At 39.5% G+C, this 16,931-nt stretch overlaps 1 protein-coding gene across 2 annotated transcripts in view; it reads left to right on the top strand.

Moving 5' to 3' along the window:
* The window catches only part of pde4d (phosphodiesterase 4D, cAMP-specific), a 180,159-nt gene that overhangs the window by 21,229 nt on the left and 141,999 nt on the right, over positions 1–16,931 (top strand). For both annotated transcript variants that reach the window (XM_040155356.1, XM_040155357.1), the window contains one exon: positions 11,109–11,347. In XM_040155356.1, the coding sequence (XP_040011290.1) occupies positions 11,109–11,347 (239 nt within the window). The remainder of the gene's footprint in view (positions 1–11,108; positions 11,348–16,931) is intronic.

A 16,931-nucleotide genomic window follows, 5' to 3' on the forward strand; every position in this document is an offset into this window, starting at 1 on the left:
GAGAGGTGGGGGGTGAGGTTAAGACAAGAAGTGAATGTGAAAAACAAACAGCTGAGAGCAGCAGAGATGCTCTCTCATCATCCTGAGGGGCATATTGAGGTAGAGCAGGGACACAGCCTGCGCTGATGAATACGTTTCGCAAGGCTCTCGGAGGCTGTCCAATCAGGCAGCGCCGCTGATGAATAGTCATGAGTCACCTTATCAGCATCACCATGGTTACGCAGATGTGACTGTGGTCCTGTGAATGTGATGAGGGAATAGAAATGGGCCAAACGCCGCTCCGTCTCCTTCCCACATACATCTTGATCACCAATTAGAGCCCAACAGTGAAGCATCCAGGTCATGTCTTTGGGCTTCTCCGGCCTCGAGGAAAAGGAGAACGGGTTTTGAGTGAGGTGAAAGGACAAGCGGAGAAGGTGAGGAGGATGGTTGGGGATTTAATGCATGGGAAGAGTGCAAAGAGGGAGGAGGAGAAGGGAAATTTGGATTTGGCCTGAATTATTCTATGACTTAAAATCACATTAATCACCAGTAAAAGCCAGTTGACACACAGCACATACAGGTGAGGGCTGGCAGGATGGGGAGAGGGGAAGTGGATGACAGGATATTAAATGAATAGAGCTGGGAAATTAGATTGAACAGGATCAGAGGAGGGGAACGTTGTAAGACAAGTGGAAAAGTGACTGAAGGATGAGCAGGACATAACACAGCTGCAGGAGATGAAATAAAGAAAATGGACAAGGGGTAATGGAAAAAAACAGCTGGGACAACACATAATGATTTATATGATTCCCAATCCTATTTCACAGACATATTACAAAAAGCAACAACACTCTGAGGTTCAGTTCTGTGAGATGATCAATTCCCGGAAAGCCCCTCAGGATTTGAGAGACCCATTAAAGATAGGTACCACTTATCTAAAACAATAATGCCAAGCAATATTTTCTGATATCTCATCTCAGGGAGGAAACACTATTTATCTCTTCTTGTAATCCAACTTCCGCATATTTTTCTTATTTTTTTCTCAAATGAACATATTACTGTGTAATACGCAACAGAGGTTCAATGTTACGCTAAACCTGTTAAATAATAACAGTCTTCTTATCACTGATTTACCAGGCCAAGTGCAAACAATGTTAATTGTTTTTGAGTCACTGCTTATCTACCTGTTTATTTATTGATGAGAGAGTGGAGCAATCTCCTGCATATTTGAAAAATGTAATTAGATTAGCAGGCGACGCCATACAATTGGGACATATTCAGGCACTCAGGGAAATTATATGTGTTTCTCCCCTCAAGCCTGCCCAAACTCAACTAGGGCAAATTTGTTTGATCAATCTGGTCCCCATGTACTTGTCGGGGTCTGTCAGCCTGTTCTGTTTTCTACGTGGAGCCTGCACTTAAAGTCCTCAATGCACATGGTTAGAGAGGTAAACAAGCTTGATATTTATTTATTCTTTTACACCTTGTGTAAAGAAACATTACCAACCGCACAGCGCTCTCATTTCACAGCCTGTTGACTGTGTTTAAAGTGTGATTAATCTTGCATAAGATGTTTGGCAGTATGCTCAGCACAGATGTGGAGTTGATACAGGAAGAACGGTGTGTGAACCCTGCCTGGGAAGGTCAACATGGAGGATTCACGGAGTGATGAATCTGCCATCCTGTTAGTGTCAAAGTTTACCCAGATTCGATTCATGGATGACACATGCAGCACGTTTCCTTCTCGCACTCTTATTACAAGATAATTCAGACGCTAATGCTTTATCTTCAGCTTTATCGTGGGCTCAACTCTGTATATTACAGTACAGTGACCCTGACCCTTTGCACAGATGAGGAAAGTACAGAAAATGTGTTGTGAGTTTTAAGAACTTCAACCTATCAGCCTCCAATCGGTGTTATCCAGCACTTTTTTTCTTTATCAGCTGCAAAATGTTTCCTTTCCCTGTAGGTTTTTGGGCGCTTCAAGGGTATTTCGTTACGTTGTGCACAGACCAGTGCATCAGAGCCATGCCTGAAGCTGAGGAAGACTAGGTCTTGTCCCTGCCAGACATTTCTTCTCCTGCCTCAGGCTACCAGTGGGGGCTCTTTGACACAAATGGATTCATCTCCCTCGCCTCCAATATGACACTTCAGTCCACCAATGTCACGTCTTTATCACCCGTCCTGGTAGTTGTCTTGCACTTAATCTGTCTTCATGTCTCATTTTTCTCACTTTTGCTGCTGAGATAAATAGGAAGCAAGAGGATAGGTGACACTATAGTGTCCTGTGTGTTTGTTTTTGCCTTTGCAGCCTACTATATCTTCCCATCATACTGCGAAATTGGACACTTTTAGCAACCTTGTTAGAAGTATATATTTTATCAAATGCATGCAGTCACATCAGCGTGAAAAGAATAAACGCAAATTGTGCAGCCCAAGGCGTCATGCAAATATGAATGGAAATGTAAGACAGTGTTACTTGAGATATGAAAGGGGAAAAAATCTCATGGCTTCATGTATGCCATAAATGTCTAAGAATAGAAAGGCAATTTGCATTGTAGTAGCAGCATATACCTTGGGGAGGCAAGGAGGGGTTTGATATCCTAAACAACTGATGGTAAATAACAGGCAGAATTTTGAAAATTACCATTACTGCCACATGTGGTGTACCTGCGTGCACACCCTGTGTTTCACACAGTGAATATGTGATGAAACTTAGGTATTCTAATGATTGATGAGGAATCTAGACCTTTAAAGAACCAATAAAAGTTTATACAATTTACCACCACTTTGAGTAAAAACCTCTTCGTTGTGTATAGTGTGCAATAAAAAAAATCATCGAGACATTACCTCACCTTGTTGGATTCTTTCTGCCTTTCTTTCTGTAATACTAAATCCACAGAAATACTTAGATGTCACCTGTAGGCATCGAAAATAAACCGACGTCACGGTTTCACAATGTCACTTTCGGAGTCCAATAGGCATTCCCCCATATTTTAATTTATTCAGTATATTGTACTTTATGTCTCCAATGCAAAACACTGTTCCCATGTATGGACACCATGAACCATGATATTAACTTGTGTCTTTGGAAGCATCCATAATATGGATCCAAGAAAAGAAGAGGCGTGAAACTATTATTCCCATTCCCAACCTACCACCCTTCTCTTCTTCATCCTTTGACCCTGATACATGTGAAATCTGCTGTGAAGCTGTGAGCACTGTGTACTGTAGGAGATGAACTGAGTTAATTTTTATTACCCCAAAGGATACTGTGTTTTACAGCTACGTGAACCCCCAGATCAAACAGTAAAAACAGACCCTGGTTGTAAATACCAGTAACTCTCACCATGGAGTGACAGATAAACCTGTGTTGTTGCAGCAACCATTTTACTAAGACAGCATGTGTAAAGCAAACCCATGACTGTCTTTGAATATTGGACTACAGAGTAACACGAGTCATTGATATCAAATTTTCCCACATATATCTGGTTGCATACAGTATGTGGTCTCTTCAGAGCCAATCAACAAAGTAAATCTTTCTGTTTTGCATCTGCAAAACAGATGCAAAACATCTCTCTGTTTTGTTTCAAATGAAGTCTTGGCTTCCACAAAGCCAAGAGCTGCCTATATACCAGCAGATAAATGGGAGGACTAAATTGTTTTTTCAACCAGGTGATTTAATGCATCTCATCCAGGAGCAATCTGTCTTTTCCATCTCCTCTCTCCTTCCCTCTCTCTTCCTCCCTTTGTCTGTGTTAACTTCTTTCCCAGTCTCTTTTCTCGTTGCTCCCGGGCTTTACCCAGAATCCAGTTAAGATTCATTCTTGGATAAAAATCAATGGACAAATTCAGAGCAAATAAACGAATGATGGAACCGATGATGAAGAGTTGCAGATACCGAGTGTAGTGCAGGTTGCCCCCGGCTTGAAGTGAAAATTGTGCATTCTCGCATTATAATATAACCTTCTAAGCATTTCCTGATCATAGCCATTATGTCAAGTAGTTAATAGCAAAACCACCCACTGAGCTTGATTCTGAAGTGTTGGTGTGGTACTATGTCCTGATCCAGGATCAATACGCCTGCTTTTTGGAACATCTTATCAACATGGATTGGATTCAGTCTCTCTAGTCTTGGATTGTAAAATGATGTAATATAAATTAATATAGTGTCATCAGAAATTGAAATGATGATGACAGTTTTTCTCAGAGGGAAAGTAAGAGAATGCCTCCTAGCCCGCCTCAGGTAATGCTCTGACACTCTTGGCAGATGGTGTCAGTAGGATAAGTTCCAGAAAGATAAAGACAGGTGCATTAAAGAAAGAACTCTTCCAGACGTCAACACACGTAATACATACTTATGATTTCACACCATTATTTTCCTGTGAAACTATTTCTCCATGAGCATAATTTTAAAACAAAAAGAACCGACAGAACTGACGTCTTGTCCAGATGCTGTTTTTCACTGTGAATACATACAAAAATTGAAAGACCAAGTGCCATCTTAATCTCTCAAAAGGTCAACAGAAAAAATGTGCTAAAGAAAAATTCAGATTATGAAAAAGGAGTGGCTTGCTGTTTGCTAACACATTGGTGTAACTGATATGAATTAATTCATAAATAATGCATGAGAGAGGGAGTAACTGTAAAAACTTTAACAGCAGGTCCCCATGTGATAAACTTTGAGCCCCAGTGATGTAGCTTGAAAATGGAGATGGATGGTAGACAGAGAGGCCTGTTTGATTAGCAGCAGTACCTTTAGAAAGGTGGGGCAGTGAACAGGCTTAATCACAAAGTCGGAGGAGAAGACAAGAATGAAGGGAATGTAATAAAATGAAAGAAGATATGGGTGCCTCTCCCTCCTTATATGAATAAAAAATAATTAATAAATGAGATGTGCATGAGCGAGAAATATCCGAATGGAGCCAATATTGAACCACATGCATATCTAAGTAGCTTCATTAAAGACTACAACCCCCCCCTCCCCCAGCAAAGGTGGTGAATACCTTTTTCAATTCACATACATTTTTAACCATTACCATAATAAAAGCACAAATCAAAGCAGAGTGTGCGTTGTTTGGTCATCAAAACTGCTAAATACCTATTTTATAATGGGTGCAGGGATTTCAGTTGGTAATACATACCAATGTGCTGTCATGAACAAAGTATCCTCAGGCTCTTTAAACACACTTTTTTCAAAACTTATCTCTTTGTCCTCACAGTAACTCCTCTTCTCTCAGATGTTTTCTCTCAGGGCTGTGCAAAAACATGTAAGCTAAGGGCTCAAGTCAGAGCAGGACCCATTTTGCATTGATTTTTTGACTCCCTCAGCCACCAAAACCACATTAAAAGCCCACCGAACCCACATCTTTCTGAAGTAAATGAAGTACCTCTTCACTGTGACATAAAATGAGGTTATCAATACGTGTCAAGAATGATTTATACACCTGAAGTGTTTTGGAACCTCTGTACAAATACCGCAATTTTTTTCTTACCTATGCAGAAAGGAAGCAAATCTGTAAGCGATGGAAAACTACCTGTACTTGCTAATGCCTAGATTTGACCACTTTACCATTCACCGACTATTTAACTACATTGTAACTACGTTCGGAAGCTAGTTTTCTATGCTAAATTGAAAGTTTGCTAAACCCTTCCCCCAAACCAACAATTGTCATAACTTGGCAACCGTAACTAGGCACAACCGGCATGCCAAGCTTTGGATTTCGCCATGTGGATGGAACTCTAGTAAGATAGATACTTGGTATCCAAAAAATTTTGATGGTCATGTCTTTTTTTATCACCTCTCCAAAACCAAAGAGCTATACAAAGAGCATAACTGTAATGCATAGGTTAAACACAATGTTTTTTGCTCTAGTAAACTCCAAACGATGGCATGCCACTCTAACTAGCTTTCCTACCTAGAATGGTTTCATGGTAAGGCAGCATGTCATTAGCTAACTACATTACCCAACTTTTGTGGGGTTGCATTGAAAAAAGCCATGTTCAGGACTGGGGCATCCACTGCGTTGGAACTGGCATTGGATGCTAGAATATCAAGGGCTAACGATAGCAGCTCCATCTTGCATGTTGTCAGATTAGGACAAGTTAACTCTCCAGCAACTCCAGCTGGAGTTAGATCTCGTGCTCAAAGCCTTTTCTCCTGTAAATGTGAAACATACAGTTTGAAAATACAAACAATAAAGCATACACCGATCAACCACAACATTAACCAGTTCCCGGCTATAATGTTGCGGCTGATCAGTGTAAATTTAACCTCTCTGTTTTCAACCAACTCACAGAGCTAATGAGCTCACAGAGCTGCCAGTGAAACTAACCGTTGCCACTGGCCAAAAATGAGGAGCTGCTTTTCTCAATCTTTGTCTGAAATCCCATTGTTTCAAAAATTACCATGAATAACGTGTAGCAATTTTGCCACCATGGTTCTGGGCAAGCATAGCATACAGCGACTAAGGAGGCGAGGTTTAGCAAACAGTCAATTATACCAAATTTCTGTTTCTGTTGGTTTTGATAATTACTGTATAAAATAATCTCCTCCTTTAAGTTTATGCCTCCCCACAAAAAAGGTTGTTTTTTTTTAAATTCACATATTAGACATTTACTCGAAGGCTGTCTGCCAGATCTGACCCGTGGCCCCCCCCCTGCCCAAACTGTTCGACCAAACCACCCCTGAATTGGCACATGAAGTACACAGAGAGCACAGAAGAGTCACAGCAGACCAATTAACCTTTCACTGATCCCACTTATCATAAAGAGCCACTTCAGGCATTAGGAGAGACAGCAGAAGTGAGTGAAAATATAGGACTGTGTGTATTAACTACAGTGGATACAAACAAACACAAACACACACACACACACACATTTGGATGTCCTAGTCTTTGTACCCCCTACAGTCTCGTGTCCTCCTACGTCTCACCCACGTCTTTGATGTTACTAAAATCATACCATCAACCATCCATTATTTTTTTGATTTTCTTGTCTTTCTGACTTCAGTTTATTATTCATATATTGTAATAATATTACATTTTAGTTTCCTCAAAAAACAAACATCACCATAGGACAAACTCTAACAAAATTTTGAAATCTCTATTTTTGACATTTTCTGTAAGGGGGCTTCACTAGTTTTAAGTCCCAGATAAAGATTAACATCTGTTTTTTTTTTTTTTTTTTTTGCTACTTTATTGTGAATATGCTAGTCATTTCACGTGTACTGACAAATTTATGGACATAAAATTAAGTAAAAAACGAAAAGGAGAGGAATACTGAATTTAAGTGCATAAATCATTCACATAGTGATTTAATAGGGCTAGCACATAAAATAAAGTGCATGTGCAAATATAACAGTAGTACCCTGTGTTACTGTAAGAGTGACAAAAATAGCAAGAGGCAATTACATACATTGTTTCGTGTTCTCTGAACATACTGTCAAAGTAGTTCATGGTTAATACTGACTTAACTTCACTGACTCATGGGATCTATCATCCCTCTTCTTTACCCTCCGCCCGCTGAAAAGTGAGGGTTAATCATGTCAGCTCCCCTGTTCCCCTCTGTAAATCACCATGTATGGCAATGAGTCTAATACAGGTAATTATGTAGGAATGAAAGGCTCGATGGTTTCCTGGTTGAAGATTGGCATCTTGATGGATGCAGGGGTGGGTGGGTAGAGGGGGGTTGGGTTGTTTCAGGGGAAAACAAACACACACTACGTACACACACACACACACACACACAATTCAGTGCACTGTGAGGTCCTTCTGGTCTAATAGAGATGTATAATGTTGTAAGGGGCAGCGCATAGTGCTAACTGCCAGGATAATTCGTTTGTTTGTACTTGGAGACTGAATAGGGGTTTTTTTATCCAGCAGTCTGCTCCAGGCCACGCATGCACCATTGAGCACCTCTGCCTGGCATGGCAAATCAATCTACTGTATTAAAACTTGCAATACATGAAACAGGCGGAAATAAGAAGAACGGGGAATTAATTTCAGTTTAGTATTGTTACTGGATTATTCTATTTGTAAAGCTAAATTACCAACTAGACAAACGCTCCCAGTCATCTGCATGTCAAATGGTTTTGTAATTTGATTAGTTTCAAATATAGAGAATTTTTACCACTAAAGTACAAGATCAGCTGATGACAATCCTGCAATATTAGCTACTTTTGTGGCCATTTTTTTCCCCCCCGGGACCCCTTACAGGTTAACCTGGCCATGATCCTTAGGCAAAACAGGGCTTTTAACTGTACTGTCTGTATCTGAGATTCTGTGTTGTGTGTAGAAAAGCGAGATGTAGGATTATCACCTATAAAAGCGCAATGTGGAATGTAAATGTTAATGGCTGACCCTTACTTAACGGGAAAGCCTTGTTATTCATGCAGAACAAATGAAAACTCTTCATGGTTTGTGGCAAGATTAATGGCACAGAACCTGCCTCAATTTATCATGCTCTCACCAGCTCAACCCATACGTGTGTGTGCTTGTGCATTCAAGTGTGTCCTGAATTAAAGATAGGCTTTGAACCGCTCAGTGCTCAAATAACTGATTACCTCTGTGCTGTCTCTAAGGAAAGAGTACAGTGTAAGAAACAACACAAAACTGAACTTTTTCAGTCTATCTTTGTCCAGCTCAGTCTTCAGTGTATTGTGTGTTCAATGAGAAGAAGAAAAAAATGCGTCTTGTGCTGGAGGCCAATACAAAGGAAGCAAGATAGCAATTTGCATACTAAAAATAGTCATTTGCATTAAGTGACCTGTTTGGTCTTTCTTAAGATGAGAAAGACATCTGCTAATGGATTTCCAGGTGCAAAAAATCATAAAAAGTTTGATTATAATGCGGGAGACCTTGAATTGAAGCAGTCCTGTTTTTAAAGGAGAAGCTCTGATTTGCCATCATTGCAGAAGAATCAATCAATGATAACCAATTAATGGTGCATTGACCACTTGATGTCTTTCGTCCAGGTTAACTTGCTACAGTAGAAAGAGTTTCTCTCCTCTCACACTAGTCTCACCTCAGATTCACGCAGTCTCAGCTCTCAGATGGCTCCCGCTGAAATTCTTATCATTTGATTTTTTTTCTTCTCTCTTGAACCGATATTCCGTCATTTTAACTTTGAGCTTTCTCGTTTTCTCAAGTGAGTGACTTTCTGTTTGAACCTTCGTTACGTCCGACAGAATGCCCCTCAGTACTTCTTTTTCATTATAATTAATCTCTCTTACTTTACTTTATTTATTTTCATTTATTTTTTTTGTAACATTAATTATCCCCACCAAGGAGGTTATGTGATCACCCGTGTCTTTTTGTTTGTTGGTTTGTTTTTTGTTTATTTATTTTTCAGCAGAAATATGCAAAAACTACCGAACTGTTTTGCACCGAACTTGGTGGAGGGATGGAGCATGGGCCAGGGAAGAACCCATTAATTTTGGGGGGCATATCCAGATCATTTACTGTGAATTTGAATTTTGTCCTCTGAAGTCTGGTTTGTGTTGTTTGACAGTGGCCTTGAAAGCGAACTGCGCTCTATTGCGTGCATTTTTTACTTATCACTTGCCATCATCCTTGTGCTTGTTTCTCCACAATCCATGGTGCACCTACACAGGTGTTTTCACTTATTTGCTTAATTTGACCTGTCTGAGGACTGCGCTGGCTGGACTATGCTTGACTGACCTGTGTCTGACCCCCTTATTTGTTTTGTTGCACCTGTTTGGGTGGGAGAGGTTACACCTTCGTCAATCTTACTTAGTTGTTATTGTTTGGCTAACATGTAACCTGACAGGTGGCTAAGTAGACAGTTGGCTGACAAAGAGAAACGTTAGCATTAATTTGGAGTCCTATTCCTGACCACTTGGCTAATGTTAGTCCAATATTTACTTTCCCTCTCGCTATGTTTTGGTATTGAGTACCAAGAAATATGTATGATTGGGTCTTTAGCTGCTGAATGCCTCACAATGTTCACAAGTTACTTGTTAACTTTGTCTCTGGGCCCTTTGGTCCTTGGAAGGTAGAGAATTTTTTATCAGAGCTGTGTTGTTGAGAACAGCTGGAAACGTGCTTGAGTCAAGCGGTGAGATCAAACCAGAACTGTAAAGTTGTAACACCAAAACTTGGCTGTAAAAACAAAGGACTTGGTAGAGATGAGGGGAACTGCACAGAGAGATGTTGATTCAGCTTTATAGTCATTTTGCAGGATGTAGTTTGTGGTGCTGTTGAATTGTATTGTGTTATACTGACAGGTGGCTCTATAATTTTTTCCACCCATTTATATCGATGAGGATAGGCCACATAACAAAAACACCTCTCTGTACAACACAATATGGTTCAACAGCACCACTAACTACATCCTCCGAAATGATCATAGAGTCATCACCTCCCTGAAACAGTTTCGACAAAAACCGAGCATTATGACCATCATGAAGTGAGGATTTATTGTAGGGCTGATGTATTAGACTATATTCATTTTAGCTAGGTGTACCTAAGGAACTGGTAACTTTTTTTTAACCTAAAACACAAAGTCAATGATTTTTTTCCTCAAAGTTTCTTGATCGACAAAGGGTCAAGTGAAAACTTTTACATGACAGCAGCGTCTGGAGGGTCACTAAAACCACCAGGAGTCATCCTGCTCCAGGTGCTGTTCAACATAATGTATCACATAGCTTGAGCAAGCAATATATCTCTTAAATTTTAATGGGCTTTCCATAATAAGAAGAACCTTTGACTTTGAGCAGATAAGGCAAAACTGTACTAAAAAAGACAGAGGGAATTTATGACCCGACATTGGTTGTTATGACCTGTAATAGCCATAGCAAATAAAAAATTTAATTTTACTCTTTAACTCTTTTTTGCACAACTTGAGCTCAATTAATAACTGGATTCTGCATGGACCAAAACCATATACTGGCCATTCTGCTGCTCTCTCTCTAACCCTAAAACCCTGTGATGAAATCCTTTTCTCACCATTGTTGTTTTTCTTCCTTCTCATTTTGCATCTGCTGTTAAATCCCTTAGGAGAATTTCTGTCTTCCGTGTCTTTCTGTCTTCCCTATTCTGATTCTGATCTGATCTGTCTTTACTTTGAATTCAGAATTCACCTGCCCTTCATTCCTCCTCGTCCAGGTGTCAGATGATTCATCTGATTCCCCAGAGCCAGGGCCAGTCACCTGCATGGAGCCCTTCCTGGTGCGGAGGCTGTCTTGCCGGACGGTTCAGTTGCCCCCTTTGGCCTTTAGACAGGCAGAGCAGTACTACTGTGATCGCAAGCCAGAGCCAGACACAGTCACAGTTCCACCACGGCCCACTACGCTGCCCCTACGCACACCGCCGCTCATCGCCATCACTTCTGCTGACACTAGCAGGTAAGACGATGTGGATGTGTGTGTGTGCGTGTGTGTCTTCTCGCTTATAAAATGTTTTTCAGTGGAATGGGTAATTAGATGAGGGGTTGATTAGAGTGGATTGGTCTGGTGGATCAATACCGTCATGGTCTGATGTGACTGAGGACACATCACACGCTAAATACCTGACACTGTACTTATAGGTTGAAATCCACGCATTTTTAAACATTTCCTGGTGTTTGCTCAATGTTTTTACCCATCAGCTACTAACTATGTGTAGTTTACATGATTGCAATCATTTTCCAAAGCATCCCACACATTTTTAGATTATGTGCTTTTGTGTTCATTCATGTCAGTTCAGTATAAAAATCACCCTAAAAAAGACTTAAAACTCGCTTGCAATGTGAAGACCATCACGGTATACATTTCATCACCTTTATTTTTTGTCTAAAGTAATGTTACCATTGCATAGTAATGCAACTATGAGAAGGGACTATTGGAAAAGTCCTCTGGGATGTGAGTTCTAGGCTGCTTGGATATCCAAGATTCCAAAGTCACCTGCTTAAAGGCATTGTTACAATCAGTGGCCAGTTTCACAAAAATATTTGTGTTTAGCCAGTCTTAATTTCTGTCTTAGATTAGTGTGATAGATGTTAGACAGTTTCACGAAAATAAAGCCACCGTACCCCCAGGCTATGACTGACGAGTTACTGTAGCAGGAATACAGAGTCCTGTGGCATTGGGAAGCCAAAGCATCTCAGCTCTGCTACAGGTCTGCGCCGCGTTAAGATCCTATGTTACTGAACGTTTCTTGTATTGTTACACTCTTTTCTGAATTTCCCAAGTAAAAGGTTATAACTTTCAAACATTCTCTGCTGGACTAAACAGAGCTGAGTAGTTTGTCACAGTTGCTCAGTCAGGCATGTATTTTAGTTTGAAAAAAGTCTTTATTTTCCGAGAGTTCTTAGCAAATAATCCATCTTAAAATAGTCAAGAACTAGACAGCTTTTTGCAATGGATTAATTTCGATGTCTGTATGAAGTTAATATTAATTAGATCTAAGCCACAGTTAGAGTCTATTTTGTGAAACCAACCCCAGAAGACAAATAACAGGCAACATGACTCACATTAAAAGGTTGGGTGGCTGCGGCTCAGGTGGTGGAGATGGGTCATACATTAATCATAATATTGGTAGTCCAGCGTGATTGTATGTGGATGGAAAAAATGTAAGATGCTTTGGAAAAAATGTCTGTCAAATAAATGTAATATAATGTAAAAGGTTCTTAATCAACAGTCAACTCTCATTTTGCAGATGTCTGAGTGTACTTCATAACAACAAAGACAGCTTTCGGATCACTGCTTGTTACCAGCTGCCACATGATCATAACTTCACTTAAAAAACTAAAATGAAAACCTATACAACACATATATGCGGCAGACGATTCACTGTGATGGACCCATGCAATTTTCAAGTTTCTGCAAATTGATTTTCATACTGAAGTGAAATGAACAGAAAGCAATGGCTGCCTAACAGGTAGGAAATCAATTACGATATGATTTGGAAAATGGTTGGCAGTAATACAAAGTATGCTTGATATGTAGCGGACTAATAACATGTAAGGCACTGGTATTTAAATGATCTCCGACTGGCTACATGCTCCAAGGAGTGTGACTCATCAGATAATTAGGCCTAATAGATTTATATTTGTCACCACTGTCACTGACTATTTTTATAACAGGGAATGTAAATTTCCAGTTGAAAGATGGTAAACAAGATAAAAGCAGCCTCAGAACCACAGACAATTACAGTGAAGATCTGTCCATTTTCTGCTACGCACATTTGACACCGTGGTTTTGATAAATCTGCAGCATTATACAACAAGGTAGTCTAATACATGTCATTTATTGATTTAATTTTAACTATAATTACCCAAGCTTTTGCGTGACATTTTGTCATATTGTGGAGGCTGTGGGCCTTACAGTCTCAGTTTTACAGTTTTTATAGCAGTTATTTAAAAAGTTTTCTCAGTTTTATGACAAGTACAGATGTACTATGAGAGATGTTCAGCATTACTTTTAGTGTGCACTCACAGTCTCTCTGCGCTTGGAAAACATTACCGTACAGCAACTCAGAAAAGAATCACACCCTTTTCTGGGGAATGCTGGAGAATGCATTAGAGTGGTTTAGATGAAATGAGGTTTTTGCCAGAGACTGGCACAAGGTCTCCAACCAGCTTGATTCTTTGAGGCGACGCAGAAACAAACATACCAAACAGCATTCTGTATCAAAGGCTGTGGTCCAGTGGGGAAGTCATAATTTAACTGAGCAAACCTTCCAGAAATATAGCCAGACAGTTGGAAATAGCATATAAATTCAGCGGTCAAACTGATCTGTCAGTGGAAAATCCCCATTGTCTCGGGTTAGTATTGGACAGAATTGTACATGAAACGGATGACAGGTCACTCGTCAATCAAAGAGAAAGCAGTGCTCCTCTAACTTGTCTTTGATCGTGATGGCCTGCTTCAGAAGAGTCTGTATCTCACTCGTCACCACGATGCTACCTGCATAGTACTGTTCAATGGCTCATCATGTGCCAGATGAGAAAGGAAATTCATCAGCTTACCCGTTTACTTTTTCCTGTCTTGTCCTTGTCTCTCTTTTTGCCAAGGATGATGGGACCTGCAGTGTCTCACAGAGTAAACAAACATTAGAGAAATGAGCAGTGAGGTACAGCTTATTAATAAGACCTAAGCTTGTTAAAAGGGCTTTAATTAGAGACTATCTTCTAAGGCACTGTGGACAGACTTTAAGAAATGTGTTATTGACTTGTAGACTTCTTTATAGGGAAAAAGGAAAGGCTGGTGTCACTTAGTTCTAAATGACATTTTCAGACATGCAGAGCCATTTTCATGGCAACTCTGATGCACAATAGTGCTGAAGTAGTTTCCTCTGATTCACAGTTGTTGCTTAAATATCAAGAACATGTTGATTCCAGTAAATACAGTATATTTTTGTCTTTGTTTCTGACATTTTTGACTCTAAATTTGTGCTTCACAAATCTACATTGTTGGCAACATTGTCTACTGTATCACAGACAAAAGCTGCTACCCATAATGAAAAAAACATATTCAATACTGAATAATTTACTTGCAGTCACTGTGAGAATGCCAAAAAGTGTCAGGTATTAGAGGTAGAGGCAGCCCACGCTCTCTGAATAACTGTCAGCAAATTTGTAAATGAACTTCAGAAAAGGGCGAACAATTCTCAAGAGTGTACAACTGACCACTCTTTGAAAATCAAGTCACTGTGGCTGGATAAAGGCAGAATAATTTGAAAGGTGGTTGTGTGGCGATTTGAAGGAAAACAAAGGCAGGGTAGGCGTGTCATTGTCTCCTCTACTTCAGACATCGACTATTCTCAGTGATGTTATTGCCTTTTCTCCTCTTTTTCTTTGAAGAGAACTTCCAAATCTAAAGTTTTTGTTGTCATCTTGCTTTTCAGAACTTTTGCCTGCAGCACCAAAAAAAAAAAAAAAAAAAAAAACAACCTGATGTGAAATCAAATAGTCTTGTTGTGTAATACATTGTTGCGTAATACAATACAACACTCTTTGCCATCAGTCCTGTTCCATCATGTTAACACCACATCAAGCAAATTTGAAGGCTTTCATAACAGAACCTACTAGTAAGTATGAACAATTTAAGAAAAAATGGACTGTAGGGGGGAAAATGGGTGATGGGGAAGAATTTTAACAGGGGCCATACATCTTAACTTTGCTTCAAGCTTGATTCATCTATAATTCAGCACAGGGGTGAAAAAGAAATATACAGTTGCGATGCATTACAGATGAAACATGTGTTGCACTAAATGCTCCAACTGCAACTTCTGAGTGAATTCAGTGACATTAACTTTGTGTGCGGCTTAATGAGACTGTATGCAGTATTAACACAGGAGTGAAGAAGTCAACATGAAGTAGTGACTATAAGTCACTCTCGTAATGTGAATACTAAACAATAATTATCCACTAAACAGTACCAGCGCTATTGTCTTTGCCTCTCCTCAGTTTCTAGAAGACCCTTAGTATCTACCCACACTATGACTGCTTTTGTTTAATCTATAGCAAGGGTAGAGATTTTGACATAATTTATAGCCCACAGTGCCTCAAAATACATAAACATAGATTGATTGTGCTGGTAGGTTCCAGTCCCAGGACAGCCTGATTTGCTGCTACTATAAATAATGTAATAGTGGTAAATAGTGGATGAAGTTTTGTGCTGTTTACATACACATGAATTTACACGAAGGTTTAATGATAATGAATGGATGTAATTTTATAATTGCATTACAGTCAAGGCTGAGAGAAGAGCACGACTCATTAGAAACACATCATCAGATGAACTGACTGATGTGCTCTCCAACAGATGTTCATTCTAGTATTCATATATGACAAAGTGTTTCCATAGAAATTTATACTGACAAAGGCTGTACTAATATCAATCAACAGTATTGGATATTGGAAATGCTAGATCAAAACGAGTTGTCAGTGCACCGATTTCCCAAATTCTAAAATGTCATCCCAAGGGTCATATGCATTATGTCAGAGAACAATTGGAAATCAACTCTTTTTCTCTTTTCTTCTGTCTCTTTTATTTTAACAAACACACACACACATACATGCAGATTAGAGATACAGATTCACAGTATTAGTAAGTACTTTAATCGATCCGAAGCAGGTTCTGTTTTTTCTTTTGTAATTTAAAACCTGTACAGGTCACTGCGTGGAACTGATTGGGTTCATTCTTCTATGTGTAAGGTGTAATGTTGAGGCTGCAACAAGACAATAGTATGTGGACACATTTTTATTCCGGCATTTCTTTATATTCTGGACGGTTTATAAGATTGTGCTGTGACTAAGAAACTACTTACTGTGAATTGGTCAGGTTTGGCTGATAACCTGCTCTGTTAAATAAGGTCAGTATTGGCACTGATAGCAATCAGGTGTAATCACAAATTATCGACCGCCCTATAATTATCTTAATCATTATTCCATTATCCCACAATAACAGTCTCCTTCAACCTAAGTAGGAAAGAAAACATACATAAGAATTAAATTAAAATAGCATATAAAATAAATTGAAGATGATACATGAAATTATATTCAAATATGATGATACATTATTTTCATCATACTAACGGATGAGGTTCTACAGTTGATGTTGCTCCACTCATTTTTGGTGTGTCTACTCACTTGGGTGGCAAGTGAGCAGGTGAGTCCTCGGATTTGTTGTTGTCGTAGAGTAAGGCAGTGATCTTTACAAAGTCGGCAAAGAACCTCACTTTTTGTTAAGGCCATCTACGTTGCAGAACCCGAAATACTTCTACAAGCTGCACCCCCTTTTCATTCAGTAAAGTAGCTTACGGGCTGGATCGATAGAACATGCAATATGTCAAGCTGATAGCGAATTTTACGAGTTCCCTCTGCTGCACCACAAGTCTGTAGACTGCAGATTTGAATTTGAACAGCTAAGGAACAGTTCCAATGCTTATTTTTTTTTGAATGCATGAGTGACAGACCTACAGAGAGTATGTTTAACTTCAGTAAAG

The sequence above is a fragment of the Xiphias gladius genome, chromosome 19 (assembly GCF_016859285.1).
Source record: "Xiphias gladius isolate SHS-SW01 ecotype Sanya breed wild chromosome 19, ASM1685928v1, whole genome shotgun sequence".
NCBI classification, from domain to species: domain Eukaryota; kingdom Metazoa; phylum Chordata; class Actinopteri; order Istiophoriformes; family Xiphiidae; genus Xiphias; species Xiphias gladius.